Source organism: Cheilinus undulatus, linkage group 4 (genome assembly GCF_018320785.1).
Source record: "Cheilinus undulatus linkage group 4, ASM1832078v1, whole genome shotgun sequence".
Lineage (NCBI taxonomy): Eukaryota > Metazoa > Chordata > Actinopteri > Labriformes > Labridae > Cheilinus > Cheilinus undulatus.
In genome coordinates this window covers 25,788,461-25,809,675 of record NC_054868.1, presented here as the reverse complement: position 1 = coordinate 25,809,675, position 21,215 = coordinate 25,788,461, and the positions used below count along the sequence as shown (strand labels likewise).

General features: G+C 39.4%; 1 protein-coding gene across 1 annotated transcript in view; it reads left to right on the top strand.

Annotated features, from left to right (window-relative positions):
- Positions 1 to 21,215, top strand: part of LOC121507973 (alpha-1,6-mannosylglycoprotein 6-beta-N-acetylglucosaminyltransferase B-like) — a 187,880-nt gene that overhangs the window by 72,007 nt on the left and 94,658 nt on the right. The window contains exons 3-4 of the mRNA XM_041784406.1: positions 430 to 580; positions 18,025 to 18,134. Coding sequence (XP_041640340.1) covers positions 430 to 580; positions 18,025 to 18,134 — 261 coding nt within the window. The remainder of the gene's footprint in view (positions 1 to 429; positions 581 to 18,024; positions 18,135 to 21,215) is intronic.

Genomic DNA, 21,215 nt, shown 5'->3' with positions numbered 1-21,215 from the left:
CTACAGTACAATGCCTACACCTCCATAGATTTCCAGCAGCTGTCAATCAAAACAAAGACAGAAAAAATGTTTTTTTTTCATTGGCCTTTAGACTGTTTTCAATATAAAAAAAAGCTTCAAAAAATAAACAAACATAACCACAATAATTATTTTTGACCACAAAAGGGATGCAATATTATGATACTATCTAGACATATAAACATTACACATTTGTTTGGCACACAGAAGGGAATGAGCATTTTTTATCAGTGTGGCAGTGAAGTGCAAAGAGACAGTTGTCTAAAGCAAAAACTCAGCCAACATCAGTTACAGTTTGATGAGCCAGAAGAGCTGCAGGCTTTGTGATTAATATGCATGCTGTTCTACAAGTTTGTTATGTACTCGGCTGTCCAGCTTTTCATTTATCTCCTGTCTCTCGGCTCCACTCAGTGCTGGGAGGCGTGGAGTCACGTGGGGTGCTGAGGAAGATCAGTGACATGCTGGAGGTGATTCTGAAGAGGATGGACAGCCTGTCCAAACTCGACAACACGTCCACCACCGACGCACGACGTCTCGACGAGCTCAGCTCTGCTATCAACAGGTACTCTGACTATTTTATGGTATTTTATGTATTTAACCATTTATCTTGTGCTAACTTTTACTATTTTAAAACATTTTTATTTTGCTGCTTACAAACATCAGTGAGATTCGCAAAATAGTAGTTTTATTAATTATTCTTCTTTAAATTAATCACTTATTGGTCAACAAAGCAGTGGATCACATGTGTGCAGCTTGGTCTTCATCTGTTTGCAGAGCACTGAATTTGATCACGAATTAAATGCAAAAAAATTAATTCTGAACTCTTTAGAAGTATAGAAGAAGAAAAACCTAAATAGATTTAAAAATTATATTCATTGAAAGAAAAATCATACATATAAGGTCAAACTACCTCTATTTTATCATGTATTAGATTAAATAATTTGCAATATTTTTCTTGTTTTCTCCTTCACATGAAAACTTCAATTATTTCGTAGCATTTAAATGGAAATTCAAGCTTTTTTTTACGTAAATAAATTTGCATTGAACAATATTATGCAGTGATAGCACAAATATTTCAGTGTTTATTATAGGGGTTGTGAATCTCTCCTTATCAGAACAATTTTATTCAAATCTCGATTCATGGACTATGATTTGATTTACTGATGATCGTTAAATACAGAACACTTCGGTTGGCTCCAGTCTAAATTTGATTCGATCTTATGCAGATTTATTGAGGAAACCACATGATTTTTCCTTTGTAAAAGTGAGAAAAAGCAGGAGACGAGATGATTTCAAAATAGGCTGAGTTTCTTTGAGTTTATCTATAGTAGGAAAAAAACTACAGGCCTCCTGTGCAAACCTTCAGACATGTCTTCATCACACACCTGCCCAGGTGTTTCACTTTGACTCTCACCATTACTCTCAGTTGAAGGTTAAAGGTCACCACAAATCATGCAGGATTAAAGATGCTGAGCCAAAGCATGGCTCACAATAAAAGAAGATTTGTGTTACAATTATACTAGGGCTGACACCTTCCAATTGGTTGGTTGATACGCTCTCATCTGACTAAAATCCTGCTGTCTGGATGGTGGAAACAGCATGTCTTAAACTCAACATGAAGATGCAGGGTGTTTGTGTAGAAGTTTGGCTGAAAAATGTCTTTGCTGCCCTCCATCAAAGCATCAACTCCTATGCCTTGTTTAATTCACTGGTCAGCAAATACCAGTATTAAGTCCTTTTATCATTCATTTAAATGTACACATCTGCGTTAGTGTCTGTTACATACGGACAGAAAGCAGAACAGAGAAAACACGCTAACTCCTGGTCATTAAATCTAGCAGACTTTTTTTTTTTTTTTTTACTTTACCTTGGTAAAGTAAGATGCTGTCTGAAATATGCTTGTAAATTACTGGGTCAGGTTCTCCTGTTAATAGTTATTGTTATGAATCAATACAAAAAAGATCTGAGGATATTTTGTGGGCTATATGGTGCTAAATAGTTATTGTGCCGTGATCACGGTAATTATATGGTTGAAGGCAGATGCTCACTGATCATCTTTGAGTCAGCTGTTATTTTAGTGCAACATAATGAGGTTGAAAATGATTAATAACACTTTTATAATAATGTTTTTTTTTTTTTTAAGATCATTGAGACTATCAGGAGAGTGCAATGAGGAACCTGTCATGGACTCTACTTATTTTGAGATAATGTGAGGGGTTTTTTTCCCCCTTGTTTTTTTCCTTACTTCTTGAATCAATTGATTGGTGTGAGTGTAATTTTGATCGAACAATTTTTTCTTTGGTTGACTACAGGCCTAAATTTTACCAATCCAGGGCCCAACGGACCGATGCTCTAGGATCTTTAATGTACAGATCAGTTAACTGATTTAGATCAGTTTATCTTTACACTACTACTTATTATCACTCCTATGATACATCAGGATTCCTTTTGTTGTTGAAGTTTTATTAAAACAAGCGCTCCACCTTTGGCCTGATTTATTTTCTGATTCGGGAACACAAGAAAGCTGAGATTGCTCAGTGGTGGTGGTCTTGGCTCACTTCCAGTCAAACCTTGGAGCGGTTCCTTTGCAGTGCAAATGCAGTCAAACTAGCAACCAGAACAAATTGCAGGTTGTCTTATCATTGTCCAGTAGTGTAAGCAGCAGCAGCAGCAGCAGTGGTAGTATGGCTATGAGGCAATTTTGATGAACCTATTATTTGCCATCCAATAAAGCTCAGCAGTGTAGTTCCAGAAGTAAAAGTCCCATTCATGTTCTTCACAGTAGATTTGATTAATCACAGTAATGTCAGAAATACCCAAGTTACACTTACCATAAGCTACCTGAGTGTTGAACACTGGTATATGCTCCCGGAGAAGACCAGAGTTCTTAAGATATCAACCTGTTCTCAAGGAAAAACAAAGTTTATCAATGATCTTATTCAAAAATACTACAGTACCCACAATCTTAGAGTGGTACCGCAACCTGTGAAATATTTATTAACCTTAAAAATGTAAAGACTTTGAGAAGGTACAGGTATGGTTTGACAGTTTGAAAAACGGTCATTCATAGTGAATAAAAAGAATCATAATAGATTGTGGTATAGTCCCTTGTACCTTTACACTTCCTCCTCATTTGTGAATGCTACTTTCATGCCCAATAAAGTTTTCTTGTCATAAGTGTTGGGGTAGCTGGTTTGTTTGGTTCTATGATTAAAAATGTTGATTAAAGGATTTTTGGAAATGTTTAAGGAGGACTTGTACGAGGAATTTACTTCTAGACCAGAGCCGTCCAAACTGTTGACCTGGGTTGGGTCTCTGCACTGCTTTAGATGCTCAGGCACAAAAAGGCATACAAATAGCAACTGCCTAATGTTATCTATAGAATCATTAGAACAACACCAACAGATGTTACGATTTAAAGACTGACCATGTTAACTTGTGATTTCCAGCCAATGCTGTCTGTAATGCTGTAGTTACAACAGATGTGAAGCAGCAAATCTAGGCCTCTCTGTTCATTTTATTACTTGAATTAAAAAAGAGTTTGACAGATTTTTTTAATGAAAATTATGCAAGACAATTTCATAAAGAAAGCCACTGAAGATCATTTAACATGGTCACACAATTTTCCATGACACCGGTGGATCATTGAAAGCCTCTATTATTCATGCAGCCAACCCACTACTCATTTTAATGATAGGCTAGCTGGCTAGCATCTTGGAGAAAAGTGGCTATGTTTACCTCCACAGTGAGAAAAGCAGCCTATGATGTAATGACGTAAGGACAGCTGGTGTGTGCTTACGCCTACTCTACAATATTGCAGTGTGACCACAAACAACCCAAGGGAAAATTTCAACCATGATTCATTTTATCACCTGAATCAGAACAAAGCAAATGAGCTGACGGTGTGAAAGCACCCGCACATTCATACAAACAGAGAGCGTCTGGTAGAACTGTGTGAGATTAATGTTTTTATGACAGATAAACATATAATTCCCTAATAGAACCCATCATATTAAAGATTTATTCCCCACTGTCATTCATACCCCACATCTCCTCTCTATCTCCAGTGTAGTCATGACTTCTACCATCTTTCCTTTTTACTCCTTGCCTTATAGTATTTCCCTCTCATCTTTACTCTCAACTTTTTCCTCATACAGTTGCTTGTGGAAATTGCCGCCTATTACCTCCAAACCGCTGCTGAAAACAGACAAGTCTGTCTGACCTTGCTGCTACTGGTTTTATCAAACAGCTCCTCATTTTGCCCCGTTAGTACAAAAACATCCCATTTGTCTTTCCAATCTAACGTCCTCCTCATTCTGACTCCTTTCATTTTCAAACAGACTGACTAAACCCAGCGCTGCACAAGTGATGTGATACGTGCTGACAGAAATCCCCTCACTTCTTCCAACCTTGTTAGATGATCCTGGATAAGCGCTCAGGTTTAGATCTGCACAGAGGTACCAGAGCGGAAGGATGGAACGATTAATACGGAGTGGCGTTAGTGTTAACTGCAATCAATGTCTAGTAATGGGCTGTTTAATGTGGGGGAAGCTGTTTTACTCTTAGGCCATGACTGGTAAGAAGTGCCCTGCTGAGGGAGTATCCAGAGGACAGTACATGCACATGTAGCTGTAACAGAAATCAATTTGTAGTTATTGCTCTGAAGAGGGCCGTTTGGGTGGATAGAAGGTTATGGTCACGTTGTAATGAGGGTCGAACACAAGAGCTTGAATCAATTTTATGCTACTATCCCCTTTAAATATGGTAAATGATCAGATAGCTTTAAGCCACTGGACTAGTAATCAACCTAGAACGTGAGAAAAAGTGTGTCCTTTTAAATCTGTTTAAAATATTGTGAAATTATGACAGGTGTTTACCAGGGGTGTGCTGAGATCTCAAGCTGCAATGTGAAAATGTGACGATATTTCTCCTTAAGGGGAAAACTGGCGCACAGTATCAGTACATAGATGCAGATCAGCAGCCATATGACAGAGTCAGATGTTGAACTGGAAATCACCATGGAAGATATCCAAGGAAAGAGCAAAAGGCCATCCTTTGCACAAGACAAGCTGTCGCTGTGCCCTGATTTGAACAAGAACAGCGCCTAGATTGGATTAAACATTAGTGGTCCTACTGCGACGTCCAAGCTAACAGCTAACGCAGCTAACAGAGTAAACGGGACAAGCTCACCGCCATGATCGGAATAACATGCCGAAACAGAGTGGACAGAGAACATTTTTTCTGTCACAGAAAGCTTTCAGTGTTGCTCTCTGTGCTTGTTTGGATTCAGACACGTTGTCTGGTTCAGACAGAAGCGCCACTCGGCTCAGTCCCAGCTAAAGACAGGCCTGCTAACCATTAGCTGGGACACAAGAACTTATTAGCTGTACACAACAAGCAACTCTTTCCCCTTAACTATCACATTGTCATGCCAAAGCAGGGGGCGGAAGAACAACATCTCCGTTTTCTTTCGCAGAAAGCTTTCCGTGTTGCTCTCAGCGCTAAAAGTGATGAAGAAATGTGTCAGTCTGCCTAAGACCTAGCTAATGTTTGGCTAGCTGCCACAAGCATTCAAATAAGTCACACTTTTCCCCCTAAAGTATCACATAGTCATGTCAAAGCAGCTCAGCAGAGGAGTAAAAACATCTTCCTCAACATGAAAAGCTTATAGGGTTGTTTATTCTTTGCCATACATAAATGTGGCCCAGTTCTGGTTAAACATATGAGTATTCAGAGCAGTAAGGGCAGCCATGAAAGGACTGTCAGCATGAGTAAACCCCGCCCATAGAGCAAGTCTGTATGTATGAGCCATACATAATGTTAACTAGAGCCTAGTTAACACAGTGGAGGGAGCCATCACTGCCAGCATGCAGTCCAAGCAAACGCAACTCTGTATTCTAAGGCTTATGCTGAACCAAAAGCGTCACTCACTCACTCAGTTACTAACCGACGGACATACTCAGACACAGAGCCATCTGTAGCACTGCCCTCAGTGGTCAGCCAAAAATGCAGAAATCAATAAGGCAAAATAAATGTACAGTGATAAAAAAGGTGTTAAAAAAGTGTGCTGTCATCAGACCCCTGGAGTTTAAGACGCATCAATAGGATAGTTTTATCATCATTACTTTAATAACACGGAAAATAATAAAGCATTAATGATAGTTTCTGTTTTAGATTCTAAAAGCATAGTCATTATAGGATATAAGTTCAAAGTTAATGGAGGCAGAGATGGGCAAAAAAAAGTTAATATCTTGTAAGTATTCACAGCTTAAAGGGGACATATGCAAAAATCCCTTTTTCAACCTTTTCTAACAAAAATATGTGCCCCTGGCCTGTCCACAATCCCCTCAAGCACCAGAAAAATCCATTTCCTTCCACCTTCTCTTTCTCCACCTTTCAGAAAATGTGTGCTGAAACAAGTCGTTCTCAGATTTTCCCCTCATGATATCATGTGGGGAGTAAGCGCCTGCCCCCCAGGTTTGATTGGCCCTCCCCCACTTGGAGGAAAGTTCCACTCTCCTCTCCTGATCTTCCTCTCAACTACCAGCTGAGATGCTGGATAGCTCAGTGGGTTACTCTGCTGACTATGGTCTAGGAGATTGATGGTTTGAATCCCAGTCAGGTCCTAAACTTTGGATAAAAGTGTCTGTAACATTGGGCAACATCAGGAGAGCCACGTCCATTTCCTAAGAGGGGTGTGGTCAGGGCTGGAGTCAGACAGCTCATTAACATTGAAAGCCACAGACACAGAAATGGCTCGTTCTGAGAAAGGCTGAAACAGAGGGCTTTTTAGACATGCAAAATTCCTACCCCAGAGTGTTTTTTCAGCAACAAACTTCACAGGCATGTTTTGGGGACCTCTGAGACCAATAGAAACTTGTGTTAAAAGGGTAAAATATTTCCCCTTTAAAGGTTATCATGGTGCCATTTGACAGAGTTTACATGTTTAATTCCACTTCATACATTCAATAAACAAGTCAGTTTTATTAACAGAGCCGGTCTTTTTGGCTTAAGATAAATTGTGCATGATTAAAATCGTCTGATATTTGGGTTTACTCACAAGGCCTCTCTATGGGGTAAAGTGCGCTCAGCCAACACTGCAGAGACTCAGGCTTAATAATCCCTGGAGGCAGTGCCTTAGGCTTGGCTGTGTGCCCCATTAAACACAACTGGTATTTAACCCATTTCCTATATTTGTTGCTGATTTGAGAACTGTAAAGGTTCATTTTGACATAATATCTGTTTGTTTACCAAGCACATGTAATACTCTATGAGCAGCTGGTTAAAGCAATACCAGTAAATCATACTGTGAAGGGGACATTTAAAACATTGTTCCATGAAATGAAAGAACAACTCAATTTGAAGATTGCAGATATCTATCAAACAGGAATTTTAGAATAAAGATGTATCTATCATATGACGTTGTTGATTGTTGTGACAGAAAAAAAAGTCAATTTAATCTCAAGCTTCCACCTCTTCTACTCAGAGACAAGCAGACACACTCTGAGACGACGAGTGCAACCATGCTGAAGTGGTTGTCTTGGTTACGCTACAGCCCAGTCCAGCAGGAGCAAGCATCTAAAAGTGTGATACAACTAATGCCTTACTTGTCTTAAGTCTTGGATGATTCAAAGAAGTCGGCTGTGGCTTTGTCTCTCTCAAAGCAGAGGCCCGCTGTCTGCTAGCGTCACAATGCTAAAGTCAAGTTAATATCAGTGAAGACTTTTATTTTAAAGAGAATCTTCAGGAATTGGAGTGTATTCTGCTGCAACCTAACAACTCAAACAGGGGAGAAATGCGAGATTTAGATAAGACAGCACCGGACTGTTAATATACAGTGTTCTTTACATTCTTTTTTGGGTAAACCAAATTATTTTAGGATCAAATATCTTGGACTACTTTTGTGCTGAAAAACAAAACATCTCAGTGTACAAAACAGTGCATGTACCCTGCGTAATGGTGGAGCTGTTTATTTCTTTTGGAAGCATTTACAATTTCTAGATAAATAGCTATTGTAAATGAAGAAAAAGTTATATCATGTAGAACTACTTCTACGCACAATACTAAAGGGTAGACCTATCTGACAACATTTATTTTTAACTGATCTGGTCCATGTAAAGTTACTCAATGTTAAGGCATATCACTCTAACATCTGATTTCATACTGCGAAATAGCAAAGAACATTTCACACTTACCACTGCTCCTTAAATAATTCAGCTCACACTCATCTGGAGTGTTTTTTTCAAACAAAATGATTTATTTCAGATAGGGGATGTGGGGAACACATGGAATCAGTACCAGATATATCTGAATAGTATATTCCATTAAAAAATCTTTATTCAAAAGTGAGTGATGCTCTGGTCCTACTGGTTCCACAACCAATGGAAATGAAAAGTTTATCTCTGGATGCACTGACTTAAGCAGACAGAGGCGGAGGCAGTGAGAGGTAGAGTAAGAAACAGGGCCAATTTAATACCTGGTTTTATTTGACATTAAATTGCTCAACTCTTGCTGCTTGTGGCAGACAGTGCTGGCCTTCTGGAATTAGTCGCTATTTGTAGTGAGGCATTGCATTTACATGCATGCAAATGAAACCGGGCACTGCCAGCTTGGCTATGCAGTTTGTGTGCATTTTGTGAGCAGTTAGCATCAATTTCACTTTTTCGTGTGCTCTGTGATCAGATGCAACCTCTTTGCCATTTATACAGCTACAGAACTTGCAAAAAGCCACACTATTCTTGAGTGGATCTGGACCTCAGGTGTTTTTCTGCTTGTCATGACATGAATGTGATTGTGTCTCTGGTGGCTCTAACCTAGCAGACAGATGAGTCCTCCATTCAGGTTATAGCCTTTTTTTTATTTTGGGAGAGGGTGATCTTTCTCATGAGTGGGTGTGGCTTCAGCACACCCTCAACATCCTACCGCAGATTTTCTCTTGCCTATTTTTTGACATTTCAGTTAATAAAAGCCCTCTGTCTTACAACAAAGCCTAAAATAGAGAAGTTATATGTCTTTACAGAGACTTTAAGAACCATGAAGTTTGTGAATGTGCCATGCTTGTGTCTGCGTAGTTTACTTAAGGTTACACTTGTTCCAACCAGTCTGGGCGTGAGACCAGGGCTCAGACCCCTGACTGAGGACATAACCTGCAGGATTAATGGACTAACACATGCACACTCACACACTCTCACAACAAGATGACCTAAGTTTTCAGTCGAATGACTTTGATTTCATCACTTGTTTCCCCTCTTCTCCTGTCTCTCTGCACTTTTATTCTCTCTACCCTCTTATTTACTACACTTTCTTTCTTCTCTTCCCATTCTTTGCACTCACACAGTCAGAGAGTAAGACAGCATGTAAGAAAGTTGTTTGGATATGAGTGACATGGTAAAGTGATTTTGCCTATGGGGAGAGGAGCAAATGGGAAGAGAGAGCTTTATGAAAACATAGCCCAAATCCAGGCCAGTCAGGCACGCAGTCAGAGAGTCAAGATGTATACGCACTCCCTCACTTACAGGGAGGGAGCCCCATCTCCATGTGAGCTTCATCACTGCTGACACACTCCTGTGTTTCAGCGAATGGGACTTGATGTCTAAGGCCCCAGCTTGCAATTCGCCCACGGGGCAGCCACTCGTTAGAGCAGAAAACGGAGGCAAAATAACAAGGGAGAAAAGGAAGATAAGGGAGTTAGGGTGAGGGGGTGGGGGTTAGGATTAGAAAATGAGAGAGGGGGATGAAGGAAGAGGAGAAGGATGCAGAGTTGATTCACTCAGCAGCGGATAAGAGAGGAGATTGGTAAGTCTCCCCTAAGGCATACGCTCTCTGAAGATCACCGCTCTGGCTTGGCTTTACCTATTTCTCCTCTCTTAAGCACCCATCTGAGCTCTGTCAGAAACAACCTTTATACCAGGAGGCCTGCTGTTCCACAGCACTTCTATCAATGCCATACAGCAGCAAAGAAACCTTTCGTTTCTCTTTTTAGATCATTTTTCATCTCTAGGTATGGAAAATTAAAAATAAACAGAATATGTTGTGATGCCTTTATTTAGCCCTTTATATTACAGTACACATAATAGAGTTCTGGCCAATGCTAAATACATGACTGTTATATAAAATAGATTTAAAGTTATTGATCTCTCTGCTTCACCACAACATTGTTGTCTGTTATTGTGACATGTGCATCCAGTTGATACTTTAGGGGCTGATTCAGCTCAGTGTGCTGATTAGAGTTTCAATTATATGTTAATGTCTTATCTGAACATTCCTGCATCCAGCCTGACCTGTACTCAACCTTGAAAAGGTCATCTGTGTGACATACAGGGACTTTATATTCATGTGGCATTTTCCCACATGATGACTGCCAGACATGTGGTAATTTGATATTTCGTGCCCAATTCCAGAATTGGGCACAAAATTTCAGAAGCAAAAAGCCAGGATTCAATTAACATTGTTTCTGTCACAGTCAGAGTTTACTTTAGCCGGTATTTACCGGCTTTTTGCCAGTTTCACAAGCAGATGTGCGGATCTGTCTAGGGGTACCTCAGCGGTTAGCCTGTGGCATTTTTTAATATGGGTTTTTGGATCAATGCTGAAAATTAGAGCAATGTCCAATAAAAGTTTTTGAAACTTACATATTTTGTTCAGAAAGATATTTTCCATGAGTTAATAATACAAGCATCATAATTGGTTCATATAAATTGAATTGATGAAAGTAAAAAGCTAATGCCATATTGATCTACAACACAGTTGAATTTAACATCATCAGTGTGCGTGTCCCATGCGAGGATATGAGTGAGTGGCAGGCTCAGTTGCCACGCTCAGCGTGATGACGTATAACACTGTAGTCCTAGTTAGCTGCTTTTTAACACCTGCCTTTATTAAGATGCAGGAAGATATAAAATTCAAAAATGGGACACTTTGATATAATGATATTATTTATGTATTTTATGTTATAGAAAAAAAATGTTAAAATCTCATGAGCTTGTGTTCTCCACATACTTCAGGCATTTAACTAAAAAACAGTCAAAAATCCCACTGACTTTCAGACAAGGAAACTGGAAGTGGTAAAATGCTGTCTCACTTCTGTGTGTTAGACTCATTCCTGCACCGCTCTGTTGTGCCAACTGACTTAATGTGTGTAAGGAACAGCACACAGCTTTCTTTATTTTTGTCTTACCAACTTACATTAAGACGAATCAAAGAATGTCTTTTCTCAGTCATTTCCAAGCTCTGGTCACATTGTTATGTCAAACAGGCTGTAATCAAAGGGTAACGGCAATTCGGGTTTATTGTGGAGCTCCGTCTCCACTATTTTGGACTCAGGTTGATTTATTTTTAGTGCAGACATAAAGCTGTATCAGTGTCTTGGTTTTTATGTTTTATTGCTGTTAAATGCAAGTTATCAGTTACACGTGGCTATCTAATTCATGTCCAGTAGTTGTTTGAAACGGCTGGAATTCTTGGCGACTGTTGGCTAAGTTGGCCGTAGACACAAAAAGTCGAGTGTAAACTCTGGTCACAATTCACTCTGTTATTTTACTTTCATTACTCTCCACCATAGTAGGCAGTGTCGATATCAGTACTTGGACATATATCTTGCCACTGCTTCTCCTGTTCCTCTCTCCTCCAGACTGTGTTGCCTTTACTGCTTTTCCGTGTCACTGGACTTTGGCAACCAATCAGACTTGTGTTCCCTGCTTGTTCTTGTCATGTGACTTTGGAGCGCCATTGGGCATGTCCAAGAAGAAAATGTTTTTACATTATATTTTGAATCCACTATGATTAAATGTGTAATGTCATGTCTTTGTATCATGTCCATACATTTGTTTTTACTTTTTTTTGTCATCATCACCGGATAATGTTTGAATAAACTTATGAGAAGAGATTGTAAGATGAATCAGTTAAGATCATGAGTAAACAGGAGTGGAGCAGGCACCTACTGTCTGAGGTTATAGTCATCAATACAATGGTTATGGGATCAGTTCCAGGTCCCGGGGCATTTGGTGCTTGTCTTCTCCCACTCTCTCTCCCCATATTTACTGTCTCTTCTTTGGCTGTCCTATCTAATAAAGGCATAAAGCACATAAGCACATGGAATAAATAGACTAACCACCAAGTACTCTTTATCATAAAAAGAAAAAGGAGTTAAATAAAATGTATGGATGCATGTTGTCTCTGGGTTAAAGTGTGAAATTTAACACACAATTAAAGCATCATTTATACGCAGAGCATAAGAGAACAAATGTGAAATTACTTAGAAATAGCTCATGCTGCAGAATATGTACTGTTTGACTTTAGATGGCTCTAAAACTCAAGAGAAAAACATAAGCATGGCTGTCATAAATCGGGACACACCCATACAAACACACAATCCCATCCTTACATCTTGTCACATGCATCTCTTGCCCTGGACAGCTTTAGCCCATGCGATACAGCCAGATCTGTCCTCCTCCCTTAAGAGGATGAGCTCATTAGACGGAGAGGGAGGGAGAGAAATAAGGAGAACACGAGCACACATTGTATCCTTAGAAACTCTCCCTCTGGTAATCATTGATTTTCTCTTACTGCTTCCTGATTTCTTCTTTTATTTCTGTGTTCTTTCTCTGCTCAGTGGATTTTCCTCTCATTTCTTCTCCCCCATACTCTCCTCCCGTTTTGTCGTCTCTTTGTTCTCCCTCATTACTGTGTTGTTTCACTCATTTGTAAAAGAGCCAACTGTCTACATTCATCAAACAGGGAGGAAGTTTCACTGCAAGTAGAGCGTAACAGCGGGCCATCAAATATGCATATCCTTGTATTCTTTGATCATAATCATCATTTAATGTTTCACTCAAGCTGCTTCGCTGACTTCCACATGAGGACCGAGCATCTCTTTATTTTATCAGTTCTCTTTCTTTACTCAGAGGTCCCCCTTGGTACTTTGTTTGCTTTGGATGGTTCATCTCCTTCTCTTTATTTTCTGTCTGCATTTATTCCTCTACTCCCCCGCTGTGTGTGCTTTTCCCCCTGCCCTCCTCAGATCTCAATGTGAAGTCCTCTCCTTCTCCGCCTTTCATACATTTGACTTTCCTCTATTCTCCATCACTCCTAAGACGAGTAGCAGACATTAGAGTTCAGATGAAAAGGTCAAGTCATAGAAAAGCCAGCTTGCTTGGTTACAGTGAAGCCTCCCAAAGAGAGCTTTATAGTTTCATAGGTTACCCAGCTTACAAAGCAAAGGTTCAGTAAATACACTGCAGCTTCTAGGCAAAGGTGGCCTGGCTGTTATCCTCCACAGCTAGGAACTTTAGTGTAGAGCTTCATGGTAAGATGTTAATATTTTAATGTCCTTTTATAGCTTAATATAATGCATGCTCTCATTATAAGACAATATAAGGTAATAACTTTCTCTAATGTGTACACTTTATTTGCCTCAGCTGCACATAACAGGGAAGTGAAATAATAATTAGCTCTGTCTAAATTGAAATAACTCTATTCTTTGTGCTTACACGCTGAGTGTAGCTTAAAAGGTTAGCTTTTCTGTTTTAACATAGGAAAAAGAAAACATTCACTGCACTCAGTAACCTCACCAACTAAAATGGAAGATTTCTCATTTCTTGATTGAAATGAATCCCTGTTGTGCAAGTCTATGACTGCAATTCTGCACTTTAATATGCCTACCTCGTGAGATGTTGGAAGCTTAAGTTAAACACTGAAGGGCTGTGAAATGACCTTGATAACAGTCTAAGGCCAACAGTAGATGGTAGTGGTCAGAGTTGTCACTTCTCAGGTGTCTTTTTGAATTTAGTTGAACTCTAAAGACAGTCCTCTTGTGTGAGTGGTCTACCCTTGTCCACTACTATCAGCCTTTTATAACTGCCCAGTGCTATCATGACTTCAAGTGGCAAAATTAATTTCCTTCTCAGGACGGTTGGCACCCCACTGGTCATAAGATACAATCATCCAAAAAAATGTAGAACTAGCTGCCTGTTTCTTAAGAAGGTGAAGTTGCTGTGGTATTTGTTTGGATGCCTCCGGGATGTTTCTCTGTGGAAGCGTTCCATGCATGACCAACTGGAAGAAGACCATACAGCAGAGCCAGAGCACAGTAACAGGATTATGCATGCTATTTAGCTTCAGAAGCCTTTTTGAGATCCCCTAAGAGGAGTTCGGTAGAGGTATGCAAAGTGAAGGTCATTGAGCTAAGCTTGCCAAATGGCAAGTAATTAATGTTATATGCCAAACTGAGCTGAGGCGAGTGTTTGTCTTAGCTTAAGTCTCACAGAAAGTAACTTTCACTTCAGTGACATTGACTTTCACTTTAATGTTCATAAGGATAACTTTTAGGCAGTGTTAAAAACACAACATAGTAAAGTATAGAGCATTAGAGTGTAGAGGTCTGCTGCTGAACGCCCCACCATAGAAGGCCTCTCCTTTCAAACACTGTTACATATTACCCGGCTGTTTTCTTCTTTATTTTAGCCTGCTATCATTGTCATCTTTCACTAGCTTACTGCTATTCATATTACACTTATTTATGTCATCAGCTTCACAATGAGGAGTTAGCCATATTGCCAGGGAAAATAGTTTGTCTTCATCAAAGTTAAATTGCAGTAGTGATTGCATTTCTGAACATCAGTTAGGAAGATAATACATTACAGAATTGTTATCCCCCCTCCAGAATACATTTGTTTGAAATAAAGATCCTTATTTCATTTTAGTTTTTTTTTGTTTGTTTGTTTGTTTGTTTGTTTGTTTTCTTTTTAGCAAAGTGCCGTTTGACATTTTCACCTAAATGTCATTGAGAGTCTGAAAGAACTGAGATCTGGTCATGTACTTTTTCCGTAACTTTCAAAAAAACTACTTCCACCTCAATAAATGGTACATTTATATTACATTTATTGGCAGGCTAACATGCTGCAGTTAAGCAATATGAACAGGATGACACCACAATTTCAATACCTACAAACTCTTTATATAATGTTTTGAAGACGTCTGTTTACTTGAAACAAACATTACCTGGATCATCATGGCTTCTCAGTTGTAGAAATGTATTCAACAGGATGCTTAGAAGTGACACAAAGCTGTTAATGGAGCATGGGGACTTTCTGTGACTTTTATGACTGCCTTCTATTATTTTTAGTCTAATGCAGCTACTGTCAACTGTTTATCAGCCTGTGCCCAAACACACAATACATGCACACACAATCAATCAATCTGATTATCAGCTCTTTTGATAGGCCTTCACACAGAGTTGAAGCCTCTGGTTTTAAGAAGGGCTAATAGCATCTGCTAGTTGGACAATACAGAACACAGGAAGGTACAAACAAAGACAAACACAGACACAAATGCACACTGATATCAAGTCACTTTATTGAACACAATGGGCACAGCAGTAGGAAATTTGGCTTTTCCTGGTGTGTAATCATGCAGTGAGATGCTTCAAAAATATGCAGAAACACGATGATCACATGGAGGCAGACTCAAACACATACACACACATACTCAACATATCTTATGTGTATGGGAAGTCTCTCACCCCATAGAGGAAGTAGTATTAACAGCAACGGTCTTTTTCTATTTCACGCTCCAACCAAGTGTCTAACAATTTGCATCTCCCAGCAACACTTCTACATCTGTTGAGATGTAAATAGGCAGGGAGAGGAAGCCGGGGACGACAGGCGAAGGAGAGGAGTTGGAGAAAATGTTGAGGCAGAAAAAACCAACAACAATGAGATACAGCAACAAGACACAAATAACTGAGGAGGAAAATGACTGTAGCCCATGCCTGAAGTGAGGAAGGAAGGACTTTTTGCAGCTCTGAAAGTTAGTTTTGAAGAAGTTTTGTGTGTATAGAGTGAATAAGCATATGATTAGATGTTCTCTTAATGCAGAGTTGCACACTCTCGGCCTGAGTCATTCTTCAGTTTGCAGCATACAGTTGTTTGTTTGATTAATCAGTGCTAATTTGTTTTTACGTAATTAATTAAACAGAATGTCAATAAATGGCAGAGTGTTTTGGAAAATGCTCATTAAAATTTCCCAGAGCCCAATGTGAATCTTTAAATGGCCTCTTTTGTCAAACCAACAGAGTTAAACCAATTCCTCTGACAACAAACAAGAGATTCTTATGTTTAAGAAACTGGAACAAGCAATTGTGGAAGGAAGTTTGTGTTTGGTAGATTATTTCTTGGTTATAATGATTCTTCTTGGTAATACATCCAGTACCCTTGGAAAACCAGTTTATTTCCCTTTTAAGTGGTGCCACATTTCTAAGGAACATGTGTTTGTGGGATGAGCAGCAGAGCAGAGTATGTTGGTTGCACCCATGAAAAAGTTGCCAAATCTTCTCTGCTAATGCCAAACAGCTCATTTCACTGTTGCTTGTGTTGCTTCTGATACCACAAGGTGCTCACAGCTGCCAACACCTGTGACCATGTGCTCTGCTACAGTGATCAGCAGGCATCTGTTCCAAGAACTGTCATGCCACATTTGATCTGGTTAGGGCTGTGTGATAGGGCAACTTCAAGCTGGTGTTCTACAAAACCACATTATGGCCTTATATGGAGCAAGCCATTGAACCAGTTCCAAACTGAAGGCAAAGTTCCATATAACAGGAGATGTCAGAGACAGGCATGATAACAAGATGATGCCCCAAGAAGACCATTTCCTCACCCTGCTGGCACTTAGAAACTGTAGGCTTGGATCTACGGCTTAGACTGTAGGGTTGAAGTGTGGAGGAGACATTTTTAAAGGCACATGGAACATTACTTCACATTTCCAGGTCTTATATGATAATCAGGGAGGAGGGGAGGGCGGAGACAGAGAAAAAGAGTGCATATGTGCCACAGACAAAGAGAAAAAAGAGAGGAACTTCTTTTGTAATTGTCTGTAGCTCAGTTTACTTATTACATATAAGAACAATTCTTCAGCCATAAATTGCTTCCTGCACTCCTGTAAACCTTGCCTCATGAACGTTGTTATAGTTTTTTTAGACTCAAGCATTTTCATAAACGATTTAATGAAACGCTGGTGGCAGTGCACGCTCTGCTTGCTGTGCTTGCGTGTGCATGCTCACAAGTGACTGTATAATGTGGTTTTTGAACACCTGGCAGTGAAACCATATACCCTGGTCAAATTTGGGGAGGTACGACTGTAATAAAAAGTGAATATCACCCAATCCTAGGTGCCAGGCTGTTGTGGCTGTGTTTGGTTCTCTCAAATGCTATTGAGGCTCCTGTTTGTTAAATGAATAAAGCATTAAATTGCCAATTTGTCTTGTTCCTTTAGACTTCAATCATTTAATCCACCAAACAACAGAAAACAAGAATTAATGTCAGAATAAGCTATTTGGCCTTGACAGAGAAGATTTGGCAAATTTTTATGGGTGCAACCCACATACTAAGCTCTGCCACTCATCCAACAAAAGCATGTTCCTTACAAATGTGGAACCATTTCAATCGGCTCCATTTCGGTATGCTGCCGCCTTATATTTTCTTTAATAACAAAGTGTAAGACTTTAGGATGAGTGCTGATCTGTTTGGGATTTTGTTTTTGCTATGAAGGGCTTTTTGAGCTGGCACAGATATTCCTGGATTTTTTTTATTTGAGCACGCTAGTCCTTTGAATGATCTCATTAACACTACAGAGTACTCAGCCCCTGCTCTCATTATCATTTTTTTCTGCATAAGCTGACACTCGTTTTGTAATAAGGTAAATTTCATATGAATTATAGATTTTATAACCTCCATGATGGGCCATGTGTGCAAAGTAGAAAAGGTCTTTGCGTCTGTGTGTTTGAGTGTGCTGAAACGCAGGGTCATCCTCATTATTCCAGCCGGTCACATGTCGGCCAGCCTTCTAAATTCTCAGTTATCCTTTAAAAAAATCTTGCCAGTGACAGACAATTTTCGATTAAAGCAACCTCTGTCCTGTCCACCACTAAAACCCCAAACTTTTAGAGTGAAAGAACTTTGAATGAACAATTTTTCTGTCTCACTCTCTCTTTGTTTTTATGTTTTTATGCAGGTTTCAACCAGCTGGCCTGGTGGAGAGGATCCAAGCTATAGCCCAGAATGTGTCAAACATGGCCATCAGAGTGGAGCAGATTCTGCAGAACAGTATGGTGCAAGGAAGAGGTAAGGCCATAAGACAGCCACAGTGTTTGTCATCGTACTGCTGATGTGTCAAAGTAAATACACCACATGTATCAAAGAAACCACAGTTACTGTCCGGGAAATAATTTTTTAGAACATTTGTCATTTTGATTGTGCAACTCAATAGCTTTTGTCACCAAAATAACTTTTAAAACCATCCTAAAAATACTCTATATTGCCTGTGCTTTCTTTGGTACTCATCAGTAGGTTTACCTAGCGTTCGGATAATGAGTTGTCATGAAAAGAAAATAAGATTGGCTGCAGTAATTTCCATCTTTGTGTCTTCTTGGCTACAATATTTGAGAGCATAGATCAACTCCAGCAGGGTTTCCCAAACTTTTTAAACTAAAAGAAAAGCAACTGGGAAAATGGCTTTCTCTTTTTGACCCAGACTTTCCAAAATGCACAGTATATTGCCCTAAAAATAAAAAAAAGAAAAACCATAAAGTAAGCTAAACAAACAAAAGAGTGCACTGTTTAACCCTGCCAGACTGGCATTGTCATATACAGTACAACAAGAAGTGACACAGGTTGGGAAAAGCTAGAAAACTTTTGAACCATAAATCATAATTTCTAACTCAGAGACATAAAATCACTGGTCATCTCAGTTCAGTATCCTTCCAATGAACTACAGAAGCAAAAAATCTTGGTGTTATCATGGACAGTGATCTAAACTTCAAAAGTCACATAAATCAGATCACAAAATGAGCATTTTATCATCTAAAAAACATCTAGAAAATATGGAACCTTCTGTCAACACCCAATGCAGAAAAATTGTACACGCATTTATTACAAGCAGGTTAGAGTGCTGCAATGGTTTATTCACCGGCCTTCCTAAATCATCTGTTCAGAGATTACAGCTCATTCAAAATGCTGCCGCAAGAGTTCTTACCAGAACCAAAAAAATTTGAACATATCACGCCAGTTCTCAAATCTTTCCACTGGCTCCTGGTCCAAACTAGGATCGATTTTAAGATTTTGTTGCTGGTTTACAAAGCACTGAATGGCCTGGCACCTCAGTACATTAAAGATATACTAATAAGCTATGCTCCAGCCAGAACTCTCAGGTCTGCAGGTAGAGGTCTTCTGACCATTTCACGCATTAATTCCAAAGCAGGGGAGGCTGCTTTTGGCTTCTATGCCCCGAGTAAATGGAATGCCCTGCTCGCAAACCTAAGAGCTGCTCCAACAGTAAACACTTTTAAAAGCAAGTTGAAAACTTTACTCTTTGCATCAGTTTATGGCAAGATCTTATTGCTTGTTTTTCAGTGTGGTTGTATGTGTGTGTGTGTGTGTGTGTGTGTGTGTGGGGGGGTGTGTGTGTGTGTGTGCACGGTATGTATGCGTGTGTGGTGTGTGGGTGTGTGTGTGTGTGTGTTTGTATGCGTTAATCTGTGTGGCTATTGTGTGATGGGTGTGTTGTACTTATTTGAGTTTCTGCCTTCATTTCTCTTCTGTACCTTCAATTTTGTTTTTAATTTGCCTATGATTGTGAAGCCCACTGTGTTGCCTTGTGTATGAAATGTGCTAAAGAAATAAAGTTTTACTTGACTTGACTTAATGTTTGCTAGAATATCACGCATATCACGCTGCAAAGTGACAAACCATAGGGAAACGTGGCTAAAATCAGTGATAGTTGGGTTCATGTCTGCACCGGCTCCTTTATGATTTTCTCACCACAGCAGGCAGAAATACGCACGGCCCCTCACAGGTGACTGGGGGCAGGTATGCCGTGAATATTGGAGGGGATCAGTTCCTATACAGACTATGACTGACTGACCCATCCGTGGGTCACCTTATGATTGATTTATCATTTTAACATTCATTCATCTGGGATCAATGAACTGGTGGACGACCCATTTTGTCTTTTTATTCCTTGCGTGCATGTTTCTCAAAGCACCTGATGCTATTGGCAATGTTTATGATCGTTATTTACGCTCCTAAATAAACCTCATCCATATGCAGATTAGGACAGAACCTCTTCAACCTTTATAAACATAAAAGTATTGACAAAAGATCAGACAGGCATAGAGACAACAGGAGGAGACAAAGATGTGCAATGTGTGTGGATAATAATAGTGAAGAGAGAGAAAATGAGTAGATAAAGTCAATGGAGGACAATCAATCATCATAGAGAACATCTACCAAAATATATAATCTTACCTATAAATATGTTATACCTTACAATAAATGGTTTTCTAAATATTTTTATAATAAAGAGTTAATAAAGAGTTTCCTCCTGAGATTGAATGGAGAGATTTAGAAAGTAGACTCACTAGAATAAAGGGAAATAATTACAATAACCATTGACATTTGCATTTATAGTCGAATACAGAAATTATTTCACTTCTGGTATTTATCACTAACATTGCTACTTGTAACCTTGGCTCAGTGCAAACACACCCGTGTCTTAATAATAATGTCTTTAGCCAAATTTTCTCCAAGCCAAAAAGTATGTGCAGGTTTCACTGACCAAGGAGGGGGCAGTGAGAGTCAGAGAGTGGCAGCTCCTCATAGTGTGTGATACAAAAAGAAGCACCAATTAGAATATGACTTAGTCTTTTTTAGGCAGCAACATTCCAGCAAGACCCATAACTACTCTTCCTTTGGTCCTCAGCAAAACATCTGAGTGTGACCTAAATCAGATGAGAGGTTGTCTAGAAAATTGCCTTACAGACAGATTGAAGGGCAGTCTAAAGTGCCTGTCTTTGTAGCTAGCATTTTTTTTTGTTTGTTTTATTCAGCTTGAAGCACAGCTGGGCTCATGCACAGCTGTTAACTTGTGTTGGAGCAAAACCTCAGTTGCTTAGCAGACAGAACACAGATCTGCAGACTGACACGCACATGCTAAATTCACAATTATGCGACTATTCCTGACAGCTGGCAAAATACAGATGTGCCTTAGTCAGACAAAACATTGTGTGTTTGATTACCAGAGTAAAGTTAAAAATAGGTTATCAACCATTATGTCAATAGATAATGTGAAGTTCTGGGAGTTATAGACTCTAAACAGTTTAATTCTGGAGATTTTCCAGCTTTGCCCAAAGTCAAATGAATTATTGC